The 25,188-nt window shown below is 38.9% G+C and overlaps 1 protein-coding gene across 1 annotated transcript; it reads left to right on the forward strand.

Moving 5' to 3' along the window:
- Positions 1 to 19,989: 19,989 nt before the first annotated feature.
- On the forward strand, positions 19,990 to 21,700 carry LOC117094586 (cell division cycle protein 20 homolog). Its single transcript, XM_033230466.1, has one exon. The coding sequence runs from the start codon at positions 20,088 to 20,090 to the stop codon at positions 21,585 to 21,587; it is 1,500 nt and encodes a 499-aa protein (XP_033086357.1). The 5' UTR covers positions 19,990 to 20,087; the 3' UTR covers positions 21,588 to 21,700.
- The last annotated feature ends 3,488 nt before the right edge of the window (positions 21,701 to 25,188 follow it).

The following is a 25,188-nucleotide window of genomic DNA, read 5'->3' on the forward strand; positions in this document are numbered from 1 at the left end:
AACTTCTTTGACTTTACATTTATACTCACTCATGATGAAAATCTGTTTCTAATGACATTAACATAATTATTTATTTGCTTTATATTAACTAACAGCTAAAGAGTTCATGTAGCTCTTTTAGTCCCTAAAATATATCACTGTAAAACTGTTACAACCCAATGGCTGTCGCTTAGAAGCATCCTGAAACAGTTATTCTCGGTGTTATTAACCACCAATTTGTTATGCTGATAGGTTAATCTGTTTCATTTTGCTTTGCAGTTTCGGGGAGTGGTTTTATTTTTTGTATTTTGATGTAATTTTGCTTAATAAATATGCAAAATGTTGGCATAGCTCATGATAGGCTAATTTGTGTGCTGCCCAACCAAAAGATATTAAGTCCCAACTCCTAGTACCTCAGAAATGACCTTATTTGAAACCAGGGTTGTTGCAAATATTAGTTAAGTGAGGTCATGCTGGAGTAGTCCAGGCCCTTAATCTAATATGACTGCTGTTTTTAGAAGAAGAGGAGAGACACAGGGAGATGATGGCTACATCACTAGAGGCAGAGATTGCAGGCAAACACCAAAAGTTAGAAGAGGAAAGGAAGGATTCTCCCCTACAGGTTTTAGAGGGAGGATGGTCCCAGCAACACCTTGATTTTGAAATTCTAGCATGCAGAACTCTGAGACAATAAATTGCTGTAGTTCAAAGGCACTAATTTTTTACAGCAGTCCTAAGAAACTAATACAGGTCCAAATTAAAATCTATAAAATATGTTATATCCAGAGAAATCTGATTTTCATCCCTATATTCTCATTCCTGTCCCCTCCTCTTCTTAAAGGTTAAATACCTTGGAATTTAATATTTTATTTTTATTATATAAGGAGATACATAATATATATATATATATTATTTAAGAAAATACATAAGTACATTTACCTCTTCCCTTTATTACATAAAAGATGATATAACAATTTCTCTTTCTCTTTTGTTGCTTAACCATATATCCTTAAGATCATTCTATCTGTCTATAAGTACTTTATTTTACCTCTTATATAACTGCATAATATTTCATTATATGTATCATACCACAGTTCATTCAGTCAGGTCAGATAGACATTTGGATTGCTTTCATCCTTTTGTTATTACATATAGTGTTGCAATAAAACTTTTTATGTATGATTTTGAAATTCTAGCATGCAGAACTATGAGACAATAAATTGCTGTAGTTCAAAAGTTTTGTTTTATTTTGTTTTTTCCAATGCATTTTTGGGATAGAATTTGAGATGTGGGATTGCTGTGTCAAATGGGAAGTAAGTGTGTAATTTTTCTAGGGATGACGAAAGCAGAGATTGAAGTGCTAAGAGGAAAAGGGCCATGAGCAAAGGAACATAGTTGGCCTCTGTAGAAGCTGGAAAAGGAAAGGAAATTGATTCTCTCCAGGCACCTACAGAAGAAATGCAGCCCTGCAGGCACCTTGACTTTAGGACTCTGACCTCCAGATTATAAGAGAATACATTTCCATTGTGCTAATCAACTAAATTTGTGACAATATGTTGCAGTAGCAATATAGGAAACTAATATAGTTAGGCTGCTTAAAGCAGGACTAATTAACATAGTTCAAGAGAACAAAATCTGAGAAGTTCTTTTAAAATTAATCTTATGCTAACAAAATAATCTGATTTTTAAAAAAATTAACAGGTAGAGAAGAATGCTGAGAAGAGGATGGATTCATCAGCAGGGTACTATTTTAATGGATTACATCTGTGCTGATGAACGTAGTGGAACATTTCTAAGCTCAGGAGTCCCTAGGATTCACACTGCTGTCTGAGCACTTATTCGTAGAGAAGGAAGCACCCTCAAAGCTCCCCTGGCTACATACTTATATGTGCTTGTCTCCTGTCTTTCTCCTTAATTGTTTTGATGGGCTTTGCAGTTTATGCGTAAATAATATAAGGCCTTACCAAGTTGCTAGTATTTGAGGTCCAACAGCAATCTCTGAATTGCAGTTTTGGTTCTTTTAACTTAAGTATTTGCAGTTTTTTCCAGTTTATTGAAAATTTAAGTCATGAAAAGGTGGATTGAAAGCCTGTCTTTTCCATTATCAACTATTTATCATGACCATATTACTTGACTTCCCCAAATCTTAGTTTCCTCATCTGTAATATGGAGAGAAACAGCTATTGCATGCTTGATAGAAACTAGTTCAAAATGCATGTTCAACAATATAGGGGAATTCTTTTCCTTTCATTAGTAAAGTCAATTGCCCTATTAACCTAGTAATTCAAGGCTATACACCTTACTATAGTAAAGAGCTTTACAAATTTTTGTTTGGCATGTTGTAGTGTGAAAAGCACTGGTTATGAAGACATCTGTTTGACCCTGAGGCATTTCCTTAAGCTCTTTGAGTGTCAGTTCTCTCATCACTGAAATAGAGTATATTAGTCCATTTTCATACTGCTATGAAGAAATACCCAAGACTAGATAATTTATAAAGAAAAAGAGGTTTAATGGACTCACGGTTCCACATGGCTGGGGAGGCCTCACAATCACGGCAGAAGGCAAAGGAGGAACAAAGGCACATCTTACATGGTGGCAGGCAAGACAAGGGAACCACCCTTTATAAAACCATCATATCTTTTGAGACTCATTTAATATCATGAGAGCAGCATGGGAAAAATCCCAGCCCCATGATTCAATTACCACCCACTGGGTCCCTCCCATGATATGTGGGGATCATAGAAGCTACAATTCAAGATGAGATTTGGGTGGGGACACAGCCAAACCATATCATGAAAATAATGAGAAATGTGAAAACACCATGAGTGTTTTCCGGCATATCATAAGAGTTCAATAAATGTTATACTATTTTATTTTATTCTTATTTAAAATATTTTACTTGAAAATTATGGCAGAATATATAATTTTGAATGGACAAATTTAAAACAAAATACCACGTTTGTCTTCACTTAATGAACAGCCACTACTATCTAACAAAATAAACAAAAAAAATCTTAGAACTGAAAATTTTGGTTCTCAAATTCTGATAGTGGCCACGGCAGGCAGATAGAATTTATTTTTATTGCAGACTCACTTTAAATTCATTAGTAAATTATTTCACAGTTTATAAAATACACTCACACGAAAATATTTTTAGGGTTTTAGCATTCACTTACAAAATGTAATCTATGCTAGCACTATTTATTTTGTTAATTGCATTTTAAAAAGTTACTTCTTTCACTTCTGTTCAAATCAGCTGCTCTAATTAACAAAACATGTAAATGAATTGATAAAGAAAGGTATTTTTTAAATGGCATTGGAGTTCTATATTGGTAAAATATTCCTAAGAGAATCATAGACCAAGAAGCCAAACACAAAATGTGGAGACACCAAGGAAGACTCAGCATGAAGTAAATGAAATTAATGAAGTGGTCATGTGGTCATACGTTTCTGCAAACGTTTTTAACATGTTATTTTTTTTCTGCAATTAGATAAAACTTTAGGTTGCTTGGTTGGAGTAGTTACAGGCTTTCTGACGTTCGGTTGCAGGGAAAAAGGAGACGTGATAACATTTTGTTTGGATCAAGTGGAATATGCTCATGTGGTTTGTTCCTTCCACATAGAGTGAAGTTAATGCTAGCAGTGTCAAAGCAGAAAAGGCTTCCAGGAAAATGCCTACACCATCTATGCCAACTCCCCTGGGGCATGAAGGTACAGGGCCCCAGGTCATCTTGCAATATGAGTGTGTCCTCTGGCACCCAGGCCTGGGAGTGTGTGGATGAATGAAAAGAAATAAAGTTGGAAATAAACAAGGAACAAGACAGAACTGCCATGTTCAAGACAGAATTAACTTTCTCTCTGGAAAACGATAACATGGAATCATTGACACATTACAAAAGCATAAAAAATATGCAACCAAAAGATGAAGAGTAAAAAGATATTATAGATTGAGTTAGGCAGTTAATTAATAAGGATATATTATTTATCCAAATGCTATATTTTAGGAATAAGTGTTCATTTTGTATCTGATTCTGTGCTTCTGATTTTAGATCCTCTTTCATTAGGGAGTGTCCTTAGAGTACATAAGCTTCTGTAGCCATAAAACCTGGTTCTATCCCTCAATGGAGTGCATTAACTGCCCCTTTTGGGGCCCTCATTGCCAGTTGATATTAGGCAGGGTGCATGAGTTGGAGAAAAGACCCGTTCTCTACATCCTAACATGTCCCAATACCACATTTTGCAGTACTAATGCACGCTGGGCACATCAGTGGCACCTTTTCACAGACCTGTTGGTGTTGCCACAGTATTTCACTGGTAGAGTTCCCTTGCTATAGATGGTAGATTTTTCAGTTTTGCAGAATCTCTAGGGTTCTAGAAATTCATTGTGAGAAAACAATGCATTCTTGTTCAAACATAAAAGGATTCTTAGAGAAAAAACAAGCTAGTCTACACCGTCTGATTTTCCGTAACATACTAAACTACTAAAAATCAAAATCTATTTTGCAATATGCTACTGTACAACTTTCTCTTTCTATATTACCTTTTGGGATATTGTTACCTTTTCTTTACTAGAGGGCTAAGTTCTGACATAATTGAGACTACTCTCTTTCTTAACCTATAAAGTCCTCTGAACCTTGAGGTCAGAGCACTGGAGCTTAAAGAAATTGCCTGCCATTTTCTATATTCATTCCAAACTTTTAGCATATCAAGGGAGCAAATGTAGCTGACCTTGGATGAAACATTAAAGGAATATGCATGCTAAGAAGAGTATCCTTGCATAATTATTAGGCATATTTTCATAGACGATGGTCAGTATAAATTAACATATATTAATCTTATAAGAGATCATTTCTGAATGATATTATGGGCTTTGGAAGAGTTAGTTCATCTCACATGGTTTATCATTTCCTAATAGGATAATAAAATACATTTATTAATATTTGCTCTGACACTTTGGAGACAAATTTCTGGTTAATAGAATAAGTGCCCAGTAGCAAATGTGTGCTGGAATCAAGTTTGTTAGAGTTTATTTTGATTTCATAGAATAGGATGGATATCTTTATTTGATCCTTCTTCAAAAAAATAAATAAATAAAAGCGGGAACCAATTAGTCAAAAAAAAAAAAGAAATGGCTCATGCCTCAACACTATCTTGATGATTCAAATGCTGAAGTGTGCATAGCATCTGTTTGTGTCAAAGTGCCCATGTATGGTTATCTTTCCAATTGACAGGAGGTTTCGTCTTACTAATAAGCTGTTTCTCAAAACAGATGCCATTAGCCTGGCTTTCTGAACTATAAGTAAAAGGAAAAAACAAACAAACCAAAAATAAGTTCAGCAGAGTACATTTATTTTCTATTTTATTTTATTTTATTTTTCCTATGGTATAAACTTTCTCTTCAAGCTTGAATATCCTGCTGCAATTATTGGAAATTTTTTAAATGGCTGAGTTCTTTTATGCCAGCATCATGCAAACAGCATATCTAATGAAGCCAAGGCTCCAGATTGCAGACAAAACAAGGCTGGGTCCCTGTCTTTCATTAGTTAGTGTGGGCGAGTGAAACCTACAACCTTTCTGCTTTAAAACCCTACCAGATATCAGAGTATGACCCAGGAAAATACTGGCCCCATCCACATGTTGTGGCAGTAACAAAGTTATATAGAAATGTGGTGTATTAGTCCATTTTCATGCTGATGATAAAGACATACCCCAGACTGGGCAATTTACAAAAGAAAGAGGTTTAACTGGATTCACAGTTCCACGTGGCTGGGGAGGCCTCACAATCATAACAGAAGGCAAGCACGAGCAAGTCACATCTTGCATGGACGGCGGCAGGCAAAGAGAGAGCTTGTGCAGAGAAATTCCTGTTTTTAAAACCATTAGATCTCATGAGACTGATTCGCTATCAGGAGAACAGCACAGGAAAGACCTGCCCCCATGATTCAATCACCTCCCACTAAATTCCTCCCACAACATGTGGGAATTGTGGGAGTTACAATTCAAGATGATATTTGGGTGGGGACACAGCAAAACCATATCATTTCACCCCGGCCCCTCCAAATCTCATGCCCTCACATTTTAAAACCAATCATGCCTTCCCAACAGTCCCTCAAATTCTTAACTTAATTCAGCATTAACTCAAAAGTCCTCAGTCCAACATCTGATCTGAGACAAGCCACGTCTCTTCTACCTATGAGCCTGTAAAATCAAAAGCAAGTTAGTTACTTCCTAGATACAATGGGGGTACAGGCATTGGGTAAATACAGGCATTTCAAATGGGAGAAATTGGCCAAAATGAAGGGGCTACAGGCCTCATACAAGTCTGAAATCCAGCAGAGAAGTCAAATCTTACAGCCCCAAAATATCTCCTTTGACTCCATGTCTCACATCTAGGTCATGCTGATTCAAGAGGTGGGTTCCCATGGTCTTGGGCAGCTCTACCCCTGTGGCTTTGCAGGGTACAGCCTCCCTCCCAGCTGCTTTCATGGGCTGACTTAAAGTGTCTGTGATTTTTCCAGGTACACAGTGAAAGCTATCAGTGGATCTACCATTCTGGGATCTGGAGGATGGTGGCCCTTTTCTCACAGCTCCACTAGGCAGTGCCCTAGTAGGGACTCTGTGTGGCAGCTCTGACCCCACATTTCCCTTCCTCACTGCCCTAGCAGAGATTCTCCATGAGAGCCCTGCCCTTGAAGCAAACTTCTGCCTAGACATCCAGACGATTCCATACATCCTCTGAAATCTATGCAGAGATTCCCAAACCCCAATTCTTGACTTTTGTGCACTGGCAGGCTCAACACCAGGTGGAGGCTGCCAAGGCTTGAGGTTTGCACCCTCTGAAGCCATGGCCTGGGCTTTACATCGGCCCCTTTCAGCCATGGCTGGAGTGGCTGGGACACAGGGCACTAAGTCCCTAAGCTGCACACAGCACAGGCACCCTGGACCCAGCCCACAAAACAACTTTTTCCTCCTACGGCTCTAGGAGGCCTCCAAGCCTATGATGGGATGGGCTGCTGTGAAGACCTCTGACATGCCCTGGACACATTTTCCCCATTGTCTTGGGGATTAACATTTGACTCCTTGTTACTTGTGCAAATTTCTGCGACCAGCTTGAATTTCTCCTCAGAAAATAGGATTTTCTTTTCTATCACATTGTCCGGCTGTAAATTTTATCAACGTTTATGCTTTGCTTCCCTTATAAAACTGAACGCCTTTAACAGCACCCAAGTCACCACTTGAATGCTCTGCTACTTGGAAATTTCTTCTACTAGATACCCTAAATCATCTCCCTCAAGTTCAAAGTTCCACAAATCTCTAGGACAGGGGCAAAATGCCACCTGTCTCTTTGCTAAAACATAACAAAAGTGACCTTTGCTCCAGTTCCCTACAAGTTCCTCATCTCCATCTGAGACCACCTTAGCCTGGGCTTTATTGTCCATATTGCTATTAGCATTTTGGGCAAAGCCATTCACCAAGTCTCTAGAAATTTCCAAACTTTCCCACATTTTTCTGTCTTCTTCTGAGCCCTCTACACTGTTTCAACCTCTGTCTGTTACCCAGTTCCAAAGTTGCTTCCACATTTACAAGTATCTTCAGCAGTGCCCCACTCTATTGGTACCAAATTCCTGTATTAGTCCATTTTCATGCTACTGATAAAGACATACCCAAGACTGGGCAATTTATAAAAGAAAGAGGTAATGAACTCACAGTTCCACATGGGTGGGGAGGCCTCACAATCCTGGCGGAAGGCAAGTAGAAACAAGTCACATCTTATGTGAATGGCGGCATCATTCTGTGAAAGAGAGAGCTTGTGCAGAGAAACTCCAATTTTTAAAACCATCAGTTCTCGTGAGACTCATTCACTATCATGAGAACAGCACAGAAAAGACTTGCCCCAATAATTCAATCACCTCCCACCAGAATTCCTCCCACAACGTGTGGGAACTGTGGGAGTTACAAGTCAAGATGAAAGACTCTCATATGGAGACTTCCCTTTGCTTTTCATTGCATGAGGGGGCTTCGCATTTCTGGTGCCAATGGAAGAAAGCAATGAGAGTGACTGATCTCTTAACTCTGTGAGAGATTTCATAGCAATATTTGCATTGATGAAAATTAGGTCTGAAAGTGTTATAATCTAATGCCAATGCTGCACCTGAAGCCTTACCAACTTTGCCTTTGAACTAAAATACCAAAATGGTATTTACTTAAAATATCAAAGAATATGCATTTATTAGACTTTTGTGATTTGTTATACTTTATATATATGTGTGTGTACAATTTATGGGTCTATGAGACATAGTTTAGCTCAGGCTAAAGTAGAAAAGTTCCTTCTTGGGGTCTTAATATTAACTGGTATCAAAACGGAGACCATCTTGAGAAACAAACAAAACAAAATATTAGCTGGACTCCTGAAACAAACTGAATTACCTTTTTATTTCCTGAGGAGCCCATAAGCTTGTCTCTAAAATAAATTCTTATTGACTTTCCATAAAGTAGTAGTGATCAAAGATGCCTGTTCTGCTACTCAGTGGTTCAGAGTTTTCTTATCCATAAGGAATTCAAGTGTTTATGTGTGATTGTGGTGGTGGTATGTGGAAAACGAGTAATTGATAACTACTGTTGAAGCCCTAAATAATTGTTTTTTAATTTTTTTAAGTTTGGGGTACATATTACAGGTTTGTTATTTAGGTAAACTTGTATCATGGGGGCTTGTTGTACAGATTATTTCATCACCCAGGTATTCAGCCTATAACCCATTAGTTATTTTTCCTGATTCTTTCCCTCCTCCCAACATCCACCTTCCTATAGCCCCCATGTGTGTTGTTCCCCTCTAAGTGTTCATGCGTTCTCATCACTTAGCTTCCAGCTGTGTTCTGAATGGTATTGCCTAGGTTGTCTTCCAGGGTTTTTATAGTTTTGGGTTTTGCATCTATCTTGAGTTACTTTTTATATATGGTGTAAAGAAGGGGTCCAGCTTTAATCTTCTGCATATGGCTAGCCAGTTATCCTAGCACCGTTTACTGAATAGGGAGTCCTTTTCCCATTGCTTGTTTCTGTCAGGTTTGTTGAAGATCAGATAGTTGTAGGCATGCGGTCTTATTTTGGGGTTCTCTAACTCTGTTCCATTGGCCTGTGTGTCTGTTTTTGTACCATTACCATGCTGTTTTGGTAAACTGTAGCCCTGTAGTCCAGTTTGAAGTTAGGTGGATACCTCCAGCTTTGTTCTTTTTGCTTAGGATTGCCTTGGCTATTTGGGCTCTTTTTGGTTCCATATGAATTTTAAAGTAGTATTTTCTAGTTCTGTGAAGAATGTCATTGGTGGTTTAATAGGAATAGCACTGAATCTATATGGAATTCATTCCATGAGCATGGAATGTTTTTACATTTATTTGTGTCATCTCTGATTTATTTGAGCAGTGGTTTGTAGTTTTCTTGTAGTGGTATTTTACCTCCTGATAGCTATATTCTTAGGTGTTTTGTTCTTTTTATGGCAATTGTGAATGGGAGTTTGTTCCTGATTTTGCCCTTAGCTTGACTGTTATTGATATACAGGAATACTAGTGATTTTTGCTCATTGATGTTGTATCCTGAGACTTTGTTGAAGTTGTTTATCAGCTTAAGAAGCTTTTGGAAACCCTAAATAATTCTGTCACCATATTTTAAACATTAAGTAAGAAAATGGGAGTGGTTGATCCAATTTTTGCAAGGGTATTACAGTACTCTAAAGTGCAAATGTTTGCTGAGTAAATGGTTGTGTCATCTCACATTTTTTCCTTAATTATCCCCCACCTCCTTTTCCTCTCTCCCACCCTCTAATGTCAACAAGAAAATACATTTCTAGCCTGAATTGTCTTGAAGCTTGGATAGTTATATTGTGTTGCAATGCCACAATTCATGAGCAGAACTTCCATGTTTTATTTTTGAACATTCATCTACACACAAAAAAAGTAGTTGTAACATGAAACTGATAACAGAGACATTGAGTCTATGGTTTATCTGGAATGGGAGAAATAGTCATCAGAGATGGAACACATTCAGAAAAAACAAACAAACAAACAAAAACATGAGTTTAAATGTTTTCCTCTCCCTTTCTGAAACCTAAAAGGGGCATCTATTTCCAGTAAACACTGGGAATGGGGTAGCTATGTATCACTAGCTCATGAACTGTTTTTATCCAACCAATCTCACACAGCATTTCTTTATTGAGAAAGCTGAAGAGGATGTCTCTACTCTGTTCATTAAAAGCACACACAGGAGCTGCAAAATATACTAAGCTTGTGAGTTTTTCACTGAGGACCACTGAGACTGTTATGCCCTAAGAACAACCCCTTAAAACTCACCCTGCGCCGGCAGCATAGCTCACTGCAAACATGCAGCTAGGTAGTCTAACCCTAACGTTAGTTGCCCTAGTGGCCGCTGGGGCAAACACAAAACCAGTTCCTAACTCCTTTGTCTGGAGATTCTGGCTTTATGAAAACCGAACCCACCCTGGGCAACCTCGTAAGCCCGGGAAGCTATTGGCCAGTGCTGATTGCCCCTCCACAGGGTGCAGTGACCCAATTTGCTAAATTTTACTGGTTTTCAGATAGCCAAACCAGTGGTACCAATGATATGTTTTGAGTTTGATCAGACTAAGTACAATTGTAAACACTATTGGTGGCACCAAAACACAGGCTGCCCCTACAGTTACTGTAAAATGCACTCAGTCAGAGGGTGGAACGAGCAATCCGGGTGGAACTTCTACCAGCAGGGTAGAGGCGGCATCTATACTTGGATAGTTAAGGATCCTTGGAACTCCCGCTGGACCACGCCTCAACATGGGGCTGTATACTATTCCTCTTCCTCCACGTGGCCTAGCAGTCACCTCTATCTGTGGCGTGGCCTAGTTCAGGTACGGCCCCTGGTCCATGGGGATATCCAACGACAGGAAGACAGACTAACACAAGATTTACGTCCTTTCTCCTGGTTAGAATTATTACAAGAAGGATTAGAACTTGCTAACCTTATAGGACTTCACAGCTTGTCTGGCTGCTTTCTGTGTGCCACCCTAGGGCGTCCACCGCTAACCACTGTCCCTCTGCCATGGGAATCCTTTACCCAAACTAACAACCTTCGGAATCTCTCGAATGCCCCTATTCTTAATGTGCCACTGTACCGGAACCCCAGTCAGGAGAAGTTTCCCTACTGTTTTTCAGGCACTAACTCTAGCCTCTGCAACATCACTGGAACGCCCCCTAATACCAACCTGAGGGCCCCACCGGGCATATTCTTTTGGTGTAATGGAACATTATCTAAGACCCTATCTGGTCCCTCTGTTACCAACCTACTGTGTCTCCCTGTCACACTAGTTCCCCGGTTAACTCTACTAACTGCCGGCAAGTTCCTGGGGTACACCGGTAACTGGACTAGCACTGCTATTCACCCAGCCCCTAGACCGAGACATGCACGAGCCATACTTCTCCCCCTCATTGCGGGAGTCTCCCTCACCACATCCCTCATTGCGGCCAGACTGGCAGGGGGAGCCCTAGGTCACACCCTCATAGAAAGCAACAAGTTGTACCAACAATTTGCCGTTGCTATGGAGGAGTCGGCTGAGTCCCTTGCCTCCCTTCAGCGACAGCTCACATCCCTAGCTCAGGTAACCTTGCAGAACCGGAGGGCCCTAGACCTACTCACTGCTGAAAAAGGTGGTACATGTATGTTCCTGAAGACTGTTGTTTTTACATAAATGAATCAGGGCTTGTAGAGAACCGGGTCCAACAGTTACGCAAGTTAAGCATAGAAATGAAAAAACAGCAATTTGCCTCAGCCGCAAACCAATGGTGGAATTCCTCTATGTTTTCTCTGTTAGCTCCCTTCCTTGGACCCCTGCTAAGCCTACTATTTCTGTTTACCGTAGGACCCTGTGTTATTAACCGAATTTTGCAGTTTGTCAGGAAAAGGTTTGACACCATACAGCTCATGGTCCTCAGAGCCCAATACCAACCTGTAAACGCGGAAACAGAATCAGACTTATAAGACCCAAGATTGGCTCCAGAGGTACCTGAGAGAGGGGGAAATGTAAGAAATCAAACATATATCTCAATCCTGGGCCCATTACAAACACATTCCTCCATATATCTCAGTCCTGGACCCAGTACAAACATTCCTCCATTTGTCTCAACTTCCTGGGCCCAGTGCAAACATTCCTCCATTTGTCTCAACTTTAGAAAAACACCACCTGGAGAATCCCCGATAAGGTCACAACCGTTTTACTGAAAGCGCGGGAACCAATAAAAAAACTGCTAAATGTATAACTTAAAATGTTAACCAATTGTAATGCTGTAACCCAAAGAATTCCCTTGTTTCTCTGTAACCTTACATATCCTGTTTACATTGGGCTATAAAAAGCGAGCACATGCATCGTTTGTGGCCCTCTTGTATGCTGTGGAGCAGAGGGACCAAGTTCGAACTTGCAGTAAAGATCCTTGCCGCTTGGCTTTGACTCTGGACTCTGGTGGTCTTCTTCGGGGAATAAACGGTTTGCACTGGGCCCAGGAAGTTGAGACAAATGGAGGAATGTTTGTACTGGGCCCAGGACTGAGATATATGGAGGAATGTGTTTGTACTGGGCCCAGGACTGAGATATATGTTTGATTTCTTACAAGACCAGCAGAATGGAAGATTAAAGTGAGGAATTAGGAGTCTCAGTCTTGAGGGTTATACAAGATAGAAGGCAGGTCACTTGAGCTTGGATTCAAGATAAGACCACATACAGAAAAGCAAATTGCTTTGATAGAAAAACATGGATCAGCACTTCCCCGTGTGTAACAGGGAGAGAGCCCAGTGATGTGACTCACAAGGAAAAAGGTCTGTAATCAGTACTTTGGATGAACATAATATCCTAAGTCCCACTCTTATAGAGTCAAAATGTACTTAAAAATTTGAGAAGCCTTCTCAGTAAAGGAATTTTGATATTATCACAGATAAAACTTCTTTTTCCCCAAAAGCACCTTACAACCATTCTGTATAATTAGAATTTTATCAAAGATTTTGAGAAATGCTGTTGTAGATAATTAGGAGTGTAATGTGAGGCCATGCTTGAACTAAGTGAAAATCTCTAAGAGTACTTAAATTTTTCATTTCCGTTGCTACACATGTTCCCTTGTCCCAGATGTTCAGTACCACTCAGACAGACCTCTAGGAAATGTGGAGTTAAAGGATCAAAATGCTTTAATACTACTTTTAAAAAGACTCCATTGACATGAATCCCATGTACAGCTTTATTTTGTGGTTAAGCTATTTCCAAGAGGAGAGACTGGATGGGTAACACATTTTTATTTATTTGCCTAAAATTTCCTAAACAACTAAAATTATGTGTTGTGTTTATGAACTAATTTGTTTACTGAAGATTTTTTTATTTTTTATTTTGCCAAGGGTCCTTCAGAGAAATCCCTAACCTCTCTTTGAAGTATTCAGGACACTACAGAGAATGAGTTTATAGTCATAATAAAAAATATAATCAAAATTGGAGAAATGTGAAGGGTGCATGCCATGAGATGAGAGATCATGGTAGACTGCAGCTGCTTTCTAACCATGAACTTAGGCAAGGTGCCTAATCCCTCTGTGCCATACCACAAATGTTATTTCTCACTCATTATAAACTGTACCACTCAGAGAACCAAGCGAATGAAATCCGTTTTAGTGGTCTCATCAAGTGAAAGTGGCAAAGGAAGAGATAAAAGAGTTTTTAAAATGTTTATCTGTGTTAGTCTGGGAATGATACAAATAAATCCTGTTCCTATTTCATTATCCGGAACTGGTCATGTGTCCCCTGTATGTGATTCTGGAAGGTGGAAAAGCAGATAGAATGATTAGCGTGCTCTGTATCTCTGCCACAGACACTTTCTCAGGTATCCAAATATCCTACAAACATGCTTTGTAATTGCTGCTTAGTGTTTCATTATATATGTATAACAATTAAGATAAATTTAAATTATTCATATTTAAGCAAAATATTTTGGATAGACTCCCATGCATTTTGTGAAGATTTAACTATTTTATTATTAACTGAATGAAAGTTAAATCTTTCATGATAATTCGTGTGTGTGTGTGTATGTATGTAAAAGGGACAATATTCAAACATGTACTAAACAAAAAATGGTATGCCTGATCTTTGCATACAACAGGAATAAGTATTTAGATGTGGTGTGATGGCTCTTTTCCTTCTACAGAATCCAACTCAAAACATGTTTCCTCTAATACCTTGCCCATTTGAACATGTCAGTCTGTTCATACTGATCCCTGATCTAAATTGGTAATTAAGAACGGAGAAATCTATGCAAACATCAGTTTTAGCATGTACTATCTTCCAGCAACTTTTGTAGCAACCAATAATTCAATTGAGCTTTGAAAGATCTTTGTATAACCTGTAAGTTAATTTTTGTTCGTTTATAGCTGGACACATTTTATAACTAGAAAGAGAACTGTTTGGAAAGTGAAGTGTACATAGAAGCTTAAAGTTGTAATTTTTGAAGACTGTAGGTTTACATCTCATCCAAGGTGCATGTTGTACATCATATTTCTCATACAAGTGTATCTCTGCCAGGGAGAGGACTTCTTTTCTGTCAGAAATAGGGTGGAACAGACCATCTTGCATTTAGGATTTCTGTTTTCTTATTTATTTTGAGGACAGTCTGAGTTCTTCCTTTTCATGTAGCCTCATTATCTAAAAGGTCAGTAAACATTTCTGTGAAATTCCCTTTCAGGATCCTAAAAAAGTGCTTAAATTTTACCATGTTTAAATGGAATTTTGGATCATTGGAAAATGTCATTCTCTCCGGTTAGCCAAAAATCAGAGAGGAAGAATTTGCAAAAGGTAAAATTTAAAAGAAAGATAGATTTAATAGTTGAATCTTAATTTCTTGTTACTGTGCTGTGATGGCCTGGGAGGGTGACCAATATAACTTCTCAGGATAACTACTAGTCCAGTCTAGCCAAAATAATAACTTTGTTAGCTGGACCTCATTTACTGTCTGAGAAGAATTACTTAACACTCTATAGTTCCAATCTCTCTGGTGACATTCCCTGGACTCCTGGATCATTGTGCTAAAGGATCTTTTCATCTTTGGTACTAGATTTTCTCTTTTGATATTCATTGCCCTCTCCCTTCCTTCACTAGACACACCAGCACTATACATGTGGTGGAGCCTCATTCCCAGTAGTCCAGGTGCTAAACAAGAAAACCAACATGGTGAACTGAGAAGGAAATGAAATTCATGCTTTGAGTTTGTGGAAATGCAAATCAAATTACGATATGACCCAATTATCTTAGTCAGTTTACACTGCCGTAACAAAATGCCATAGTTTGGGTGACTAAAACAACAGAAATTTCTGTTCTCAAAATTCTGGAACCTGAAAGTCAGGGTAATCCAGGGGCCAACATGTCCAGATTCTGGTGAGGGATCCCTTCCTAAATTGCAGTCAGTCATCTTCTATTTCCTTGTGCAAAGGAGAAAGAGATAAAGCTTTCTGGTGCCTCTGTTATAAGCGCACTAATCCCCTCATGACCTCACCTAAACCTAATTATTCCTGAAAGGCCACATGTCCAAATATCATCACACTGGGGGCTAGGGCTTCCAAATATGGACTTCAGGGGAATACAATTCAATCCATAATACCAGTCATCGTTTTTTGGGGTTTTTTTCAAGTCAGGTGTTTTAAAATTAGGATGAAGCTCTCACGAGAAGAATGCACATACCTCTTAGGCTAGTCACTTGCAAAATCGTACAGCTGCCTCAAAAATGTCAGAAGTATCAGAAATATGTAAAGACACAGCTTGATGTACTGTCTGTGAAAGTGTGCCCTCATGGCCACAGGAATACTCTCCAATTCCTGAGCCTGTTGGGCTACACTGAGCATCTGGGATTAATTCCTCCCAAATCTCTGTGGACTCCTTGATCATAATATGCAGAGGAAACAGTACACCTAGACACGCAGCTGATATAGCCCCAGGAAATTTCAATGGAGCAGTGTGTGTCGATATTTCTCGCTGTGTTTGTAGATTATGGGGCCCACAGACATCCTGTCAGATGTTGGTATTCTCAGGCCAAGAAAGCCTGGATAATGCCTCTCACAGCCAGAGCTGAGGGAGGTCCAGAATCCTGGCCACCTTAGAGTTGGGAAGACGGGGCTGGGTAAGTATAAGATAAGCCTGATTTTTGCCTTTTCATAATATCCTTGTATATTTTAATGTTAAGGCTATAACACTCAAGGAATAATTTAGTATGTGTTTCAATTCTCTATTGCTGCATAAAAGAAAATAAGCCAAAATCTCTTTGTTTAAAACAACAGTAAGAGGAAGCCAAAGATAAAGTAGACATCCCTTTTCCTATTCTGCCCACGAAGTAAATTAAAATAAGAAGCCTCTGAAAGGTGAAAAGAAGAAGGCAGACAAGCTCAAGACCATGGGTTCTAAAGAACAACATGGTGAGGAGTTGGCTACATTTTTAGTGTTTGGTTTTTGTTTTTTCTTGCCTCATATATTTCATACTTAGTGCTGAAGAAGCCAGCAACATGGAAACAACCAATAAGCACAGACAAAAAGGCCCCAATCAAAGCCTGTTCTTTCTAGCCAAAGAATCAGGAAAAGGGAAGCCTAGTATACAAAAAATCATAATTACTCTACTACAGCAAAATACCATAGATAAAACTATGACCTCACCAACACCTATACCAGTAAAGGCTGAGTGAGAACCTTAGACTCTTATAAGTCTGTAGCAAGGTACTCCAACATCCCTATATAGATGGTGTTCAAGAATGCCAAGTAGGGAGTTGGAACTTTCATTCCAACTGTCCACTAACAACATTCTTCCTACCCCACCATGAAATCTGTGGAGCTCACATGGGGAAATTGGAATTCCCATCCTCATCTGGAGCCTCTTGTCTCCAGGGGGTCAACAGAAGCTGAGTGGGAACCTGAATGTCTTCCTCCATAGAGCAGTAAGTGGTGCAGCATCTCTTCCCCTACCAGAGTCATGTCAGAGAAAGCCAACTAAACTGGAATATTATAATAACAATCAATCAGAATTTTAAAACATAATACAAACTTGTTCAAGTTTCTGTTAAAATTTACTTGGCATTCCAAGCCAACATAGAGATAATCGAGATCTTAGAAATTATATGAGACATATTTTAAAGAAACTATAGTAAACAACAACAAAAAGAAATGTTCCATGCAGCAATAATCAATATACTCAAAACAAATAAAAATTAGAAAGCCTCAAAAAATAAATAGGAATAATCGGAAAACATGAAGGGCTTACATAATCTGAAAAGAAACCTAAGATCTGGAACAAAACAAGAATGTCCACCCTTGCCACCTCTATTCAAAACAGTTTTGGAAGTCCTTAGACAGAGAAATTAGGCAAGATAAATAAATAAAAGGAATCCCAATTGGAAAGAAGGAAGTCAAATTATCCCTGTTGTCCACATGATATTACATATAGAAAACCCTAAAGATTTCATCAAAATATGTTAACACCAATAAACGGATTCAGTAAAGTTGCAGGATATAAAATCAACAAAGATCTGTAGCATTTCTATACACTAATAGTAAACTATTTGAAAAAGAAATTAAGAAAACAATCCCAATTACAATAATTACCAAAAAGGATATGTAGGAATAAATTTTACCTAGGAGGTGAAAGATCTCTACACTGAAAACTAAGAAATACTGACAAAAGAAATTGAAGAAAACACAAAGATATCCCATGTTCATGAATGGGAAGAATTAATATTGTTATAATGTCCATACTACTGAAAGCAATCTACAGATTGCTTCCAGATGTAATCCCTATCAAAATACCAGTGACATTCTTTACGGAAACAGAAAAAACGTCCTGATATTTGTATGGAACCAGAGAATACACCAAATAGCTAAGGCAATCTTGAGCAAAATGAACAAAACTGGACACATCACAGTGCCTAACTTCAAAATCTACTACAAATCTATAATAACCAAAACAGCATGGTACTGTCATAAAAATAGACACATAGGCCAGTGGAAGAGAATGGAGAGCCCAGAAATAAATTCATTCATCTATAGCTGACTTTTGACAAAAGTGCCAAGTACAAACACTGGGTAAAGGACAGTCTCTCCAATAAATGGTGTGAAAAAAATTGGATATCCACATGCAGAAAAATAAAGCTGCATCCGTATCTCTAACTATATTCAGAAATCAACTCAAAATGGATTAAAGCCTTAAATGTAAGAACTAAGGCTATGAAACTACTAGAAGAAAACATAGGTAAAATGCCTCATCACATTGATCTAGTCAATGATTATTTCAGATAAGATTTCAAAAACACAGGCAACAAAGCAAAAATAGACAAAAGAGATTACATCAAACCGAAAAGCTTCTTTACAGCAGAAGAAACAATGGAGTGAAGAGACAACCTACAAAAAAAGAGAAAATGTTCGCAAACAATAAATCTGACAATAAGTTAATATTCAGAATGTCCAAGAAACTCAAACATCTAAATGGCAAAGAAGCAAACAATCCAAATTAAAAATGGGCAAAAAACATTAAGAGACATTTCTCAAAAGAAGACATACTAGTTCCAAAGAGGCACACTGAAAAATGTTCAAAAGCATCCATCACCAAGGGAATGCAAATCAAAAACACAATGAGGTATCATCTCACTTTACTTAGAATGGCTATTATCAAAAGAAAAGAGATAACAAGTGTTGACAAGGATATGGAGGAAAGGGAACACGTACACAGTGTTGACGGGGATGTAAACTACTACAGCCACTATGAAAAATAGCATGGGTGTTCCTCAAAAAACTAAAAATATAACTATCATACAATCCAGCAATTCCAAGACTAGCTGTATGTCCAAAGGAAATGCATGGTGGCTCATGCCTTTAATCCCAGCACTTTCAGTGGCCAGGATCAGAGAACTGCTTAAGGTCAGGAGTTCAAGGTCAGCCTGGGCAATGTAGTGAGACCTTGCCTCTATTAAAAAAAGAAAAGAAAAGAAAAATTCAGGTGTGGTAGTGCATGCCTGTAGTCGTAGCTACTCAGGAGGCTGAGGTGGGAGGATCACTTTAGCTCAGGAGCTCGAGGCTGCAATGAACTATGTTCCAGCCACAGCACTTCAGCTTGAGCAATGGCAAGATCCTGTCTTAAAAAAATGTTATCAATATGTTGAAAATGTATCTACATTCCCATGTTTATTGAAGCATTATTCACAATAGTCAAGATTTCAAGTAACCTAAGTGTCTATCAATAGACAAATGGATAAAGAAAATGTGGCATATACACACAGTGGAGTACTATTCAGCTATTAAAAAAATGAAATCCTGTCATTTCCAACAACATGAATGGAACTAAAGGTCATTATGTTAAGTGAAATAAGCCAGGCACAGAATGACAAACTTTACGCGTTCACATTTATTTATGGGAGCTAAAAATTACAATTGAACTCATAGAGATAGTAGAATGAAGGTTATCAGAGGCTGGGAAGGGTAGTGGATAGGAGTGGGGAGTGGGATGTTCAATGGGTACAAAAGTATAGTTAGATAGAATGAATAATATCTAGTATTTGATAGCATAACCAGGTTACTACAGTCATCAATAATTTATCGTACATTTTAAAATAACCAAAAGAGTATAATGAAAATGTTTGTAACACTAAAATGATAAATGCTTGAGATGATGGATCCCCAATGTACTCTGATGTGATTATTACCTATGGTATATCTGTATAAAAATATATCATGTACCCCATAAATATATATATATATATATATATATATATATATGCCCATAACAATTAAAAATAAAAGAATTTTAAAGAATGGGGAACTTCTTCAACTTGACAAACAGCAACCACATAAAGCTATAGCTAACACTTAGTGATGAAAGGCTGAATTGGAATGCTTTCCTCCTGCAATTGTTAAGGATGTCCACCCTCACCAGTCTTATTCAACAGAGCTGGATATTACTGCCAGTGAAATAAGACTTAAGAAAAGAAAACAGGCCGGTCGGAACTGCAACTTGCTCGGGAGGGCACGGGCTCCGCAGGCACCAACTGCAAGGACCCCTCCCGCTGCGGGCGTTCCCATGGCACAATTCGCGTTCGAGAGTGACCTGCACTCGCTGCTTCAGCTGGATGCACCCATCCCCAATGCACCCCCTGCGCGCTGGCAGCGCAAAGCCAAGGAAGCCTCAGGCCCGGCCCCCTCACCCATGCGGGCCGCCAACCGATCCCACAGCGCCGGCAGAACTCCGGGCCGAACTCCTGGCAAATCCAGTTCCAAGGTTCAGACCACTCCTAGCAAACCTGGCGGTGACCGCTATATCCCCCATCGCAGTGCTGCCCAGATGGAGGTGGCCAGCTTCCTCCTGAGCAAGGAGAACCAGCCTGAAAACAGCCAGACGCCCACCAAGAAGGAACATCAGAAAGCCTGGGCTTTGAACCTGAACGGTTTTGATGTAGAGGAAGCCAAGATCCTTCGGCTCAGTGGAAAACCACAAAATGCGCCAGAGGGTTACCAGAACAGACTGAAAGTACTCTACAGCCAAAAGGCAACTCCTGGCTCCAGCCGGAAGACCTGCCCTTACATTCCTTCCCTGCCAGACCGTATCCTGGATGCCCCTGAAATCCGAAATGACTACTACCTGAACCTTGTGGATTGGAGCTCTGGGAATGTACTGGCCGTGGCACTGGACAACAGTGTGTACCTGTGGAGCGCAAGCTCTGGCGACATCCTGCAGCTTTTGCAAATGGAGCAGCCTGGGGAATATGTATCCTCTGTGGCCTGGATCAAAGAGGGCAACTACTTGGCTGTGGGCACCAGCAGTGCTGAGGTGCAGCTATGGGATGTGCAGCAGCAGAAACGGCTTCGAAATATGACCAGTCACTCTGCCCGAGTGGGCTCCCTAAGCTGGAACAGCTATATCCTCTCCAGTGGTTCACGTTCTGGCCACATCCACCACCATGATGTTCGGGTAGCAGAACACCATGTGGCTACACTGAGTGGCCACAGCCAGGAAGTGTGTGAACTGCGCTGGGCCCCAGATGGACGACATTTGGCCAGTGGTGGCAATGATAACTTGGTCAATGTGTGGCCTAGCGCTCCTGGAGAGGGTGGCTGGGTTCCTTTGCAGACATTCACCCAGCATCAAGGGGCTGTCAAGGCCGTAGCATGGTGTCCCTGGCAGTCCAATGTCCTGGCAACAGGAGGGGGCACCAGTGATCGACACATTCGCATCTGGAACGTGTGCTCTGGGGCCTGTCTGAGTGCTGTGGATGCCCATTCCCAGGTGTGCTCCATCCTCTGGTCTCCCCACTACAAGGAGCTCATCTCAGGCCATGGCTTTGCACAGAACCAGCTGGTTATTTGGAAGTACCCAACCATGGCCAAGGTGGCTGAACTCAAAGGTCACACATCCCGGGTCCTGAGTCTGACCATGAGCCCAGATGGGGCCACAGTGGCATCCGCAGCAGCAGATGAAACCCTGAGGCTATGGCGCTGTTTTGAGTTGGACCCTGCGCAGCGGCGGGAGCGGGAGAAGGCCAGTGCAGCCAAAAGCAGCCTCATCCACCAAGGCATCCGCTGAAGACTAACCCATCACCTCAGTTGTTTTTTATTTTTCTAATAAAGTCATGTCTCCCTTCAAAAAAAAAAAAAAAAAAAAAAAAAAAAAAAAAAAAAGAAAAGAAAACAAATGACATACACATCTTGTGTGACATACACAAAGAAAAAAAATTAAACTGTCCATACTGAATGCATAGTTTCTCCCAGGGAAACATACATGGGAGATAAATAAATTATGATAATTCATAATTGGATTGAACTTGGATTGAAATTTCAATTTTGAACTCTTGTCTCTTTCTATGTGAAAAATTGTCATCTATCTTCAGTTTTTGCTTCTCCAAGATTTGTTCTATTCTTTTCTTCTTTAGTTCCTATTTTTAAAATCTTGGAGTTTCTAAATCTCTTTTAAATGTTTGAAAATAAATCAGACATTTTATCTCATTGCTTGCCAGGATGCATTCTAATAAATTCAATTATTTTCCTATTTATTATTTTCATTTTGTATGAAATCTGTAGTTTATCTTGGTAATACCTTATTTTTATTTCAGTGACTAAATTTTCACTGTCAAAATTTCTATTTTAATATTTTTATATCTACTGGTACTTATTCAATTTCAGCCCACTGTCTTTTTTTGTTATTTCTTGCATACAGTAGTTGAGAGCTCAGTTTCTGGAGTCAGATTGCATAGGTTCAAATGTGGACTCACTCTTTCACTTATTATGTAAGACTGGACATATCACTTAAACTCCCCTTGTCTCAGGGTCATCATTTGCGAAACGAATGTTTTTCTCTTACTATTGTTATAAGAATTATTGAGTTGTTATATGTAAAGCTCTTGGAACAATGTCTGGCATATGATGGTTTACATATAAATGCTGAGAATATTATTCTATCTTAATAATGTTATTTTCTCATTTGTCTGTTGCAGAATCTGAAAAATATTTAATTTTTCAGACATTCTTCAGATTTTATTTTCAGCCAAAGGAAATACATATTCACTATATTAATTTCTTTCTTATTATTATTACCAACGCATTTATTTATTTATATGGTTTGTAATTTTCATTTGAAAGCTTATTTTGAGTAGGAAGTTTCTATATAAATTTTCCCCTCTTCTTCCTTCTGTTCCTTCCATTTCATGTATATCACTATCCTAAAATCAGGTCGCATTCCAGAGCTTCTTTTTCTGTATTGCAAATATAGCTCACAAAAATAATCAAACTTGAGTGACAATTTGCTATAGCTTTGTTCTTTCCTTTCCTGTCTTAGCTATGTATTTCAAGTTAAGAAAATCAATTCTGTTGATCATGCTTTCTGCCACATTCCCCGCCCCCATCGCCCCATGCACAGATCCAAAGATTTCCAGCTCCTGGAAGAAAATTCATGGTTATAGATTCAGCTGTCATTCTGTGCTTCTATCAGATGTTCAGAAGGAAATTTCATATATCATGTTTTACTGTAGTTTGGCTTTTAAGAAAATTTATTCCTTCTATCAGAGGAATATAGGAGTAGGCAATGCACTTCCCCAATATCAGGCAAAGAATGTGGTACTCTGTCCTCATTCACCATGTACCTCTCAGCAAAGAAATTCCCTAAATAAGTCAGAAACTGCACAGAAAACCAAAGTAGAATAATTGAATGCAGAAAAGCAGAGTAAGGAGAAAACATTTTCAAACTGTAAAGTATATATTTTTTTAAAAGATTCTCTACGGAATTCAAGCCATGGTAAAACAATTATTTACTATATCAATATAAGTATAGCTTTTATTATTATTTTGCCAAAATATTCTTTTCTACCCTGTTAAAAAGCTACTTATTGATATCTCATCATTGCTTGAAAATAGAAGCCACATATTCTGAATTTTAGTTCAGTTAATTCTGGCACTGAGACATTTACCTCTTGAAGTTAAGCAAAATATTTCCTTAGCCATTTTGCAAACACATATTTTATTCATGAATAAAATATGAATCATAAGTAAATTATTTTGCATAATTTTTATCTTGTTTATATAAATCTAGAACCACCTGTTTTGCATTAAAGATTTTTAACCCTAATTAAAAGGAACAAAAATTAATTTTATTATCATAGCCACTAAAAGGCACACATAATCTTCCATTAAGACACAGAAACAGCATGAGCAGTTCCATTTTTAGATGCTCTTCATCTCTAATTCTCAACATCTCTGAATATTAGCTTAATACAGTAATTGACTTCCAGTGCTCCTGGCCTGGCAGACCTTGTTGAATGAGATCTGAAAGTGCTCAATTTTACAGGTCATTTAAAAAGTATCGTGGTCTTGCTGATTTCTTCTGGACACAAGCTGCAGTGGCTCCCTTTCCCTGCAGTCACTGCTTTGCTTAAAGAATGGCTTCCTTGAGAACCCTGCAGGAAAGAGGCTAACTTCAGAGCTACGACTCTTGCAGATTCTGAGAGGGGTCTATGTATTCTTGGATTGCTCTGTAAAATATTCATATAATATATTACGAGCATCTTAAAAATGAGCCTACAATATTCAGTGTAATGGTTTCTTGCCAGAGAAATGGCTTGGGTGAAAAAGAGATAAAGACTCTTAGTGCTGGGAAATAATGAGATTTACAATCCTTTCTATTGATTTCTGCTGAAAAGGTATGTGATAGATTTCTCAGCCATTCTATAAAGATTAAAAATTAATCTACTTTGATTATTATTATCAATATGCTTCTTAATTAGTAACACTTCTCTCTGAAAGAATCTGTATACTTTAAGATAAGAAGGGCATGCAGAAGTGATTTTTTTTCTAAATCAGTTTTTTAAAACCTGAAAAGTTTTATGATCTGACTTTTTGTCTTCTCCCAGAATTAGAGGTCAGAAGCAAGAATTTAGAGACACAAGCAGTTTTGTGTAATTCAACCACTTTATGGGCTTTTGCTTGCCATCCACATGGGCAAGGGCAAGAACAAGAATGAAACAAGCTCATGCTTAATTCCCCTATGCCCAAAATGGCACATTATTTTTACTCATATTCTATGTTGAAATGAGTCACAGAAACCCACGTAGACTCAGATTGACTGACAATGTTATATAGGCATATGACACATGGAGGCGTTGTAAACAGTAATATCCTTTGACATATTCACAGACACTTTTTGTTTACTCATTATTTTTTCTCTCATGAGATGAAGGAAAAAACCTTTCGAACACTTAGTGATAGCTGGTCAGCTGAAGTGGCCAGTGAAGCAATCATACATCTGCAGTCTCAGCCATATGATCACTTAGCTTACATTTGTGGTGCAGCCACCACTAGAGAAGAACATCCTGTTTCTATTCTCCTGTTCTCCTTTTAAAAGTAAATCTTACCTTTTGTTATGCAGTCCTGTGAATTTTAACAAATGCCTATAGTTTTGTAACCATTGCCACGATCAAGAGTCAGATCACTTCCATCACCCCCATTTCCTCTGGACTCCCTGGCTCTCCTATGGTTTCCTGATTTCTTGGTCTTCATGCAAAACATGGTTCTGGGGAGAAAACTAGTCTAAAATGAGAATGCATTTCTTTTTGTTCTTAAAGCACAATTTGGACTACTGGTGCAGCCTTTTGGTCTCCAGTGTCGCTTCTGCTCTGCTCCCCTTTCCCTTAGTCTTA

Source organism: Trachypithecus francoisi, unplaced genomic scaffold, assembly GCF_009764315.1.
Source record: "Trachypithecus francoisi isolate TF-2019V2 unplaced genomic scaffold, Tfra_2.0 Lachesis_group13, whole genome shotgun sequence".
Taxonomy (NCBI): domain Eukaryota; kingdom Metazoa; phylum Chordata; class Mammalia; order Primates; family Cercopithecidae; genus Trachypithecus; species Trachypithecus francoisi.

Coding starts and splice junctions, on each gene's coding strand:
- LOC117094586 (XM_033230466.1), top strand. CDS start 20,088: ATGGCACAATTCGCGTTCGAGAGTGACCTGCACTCGCTGCTTCAGCTG.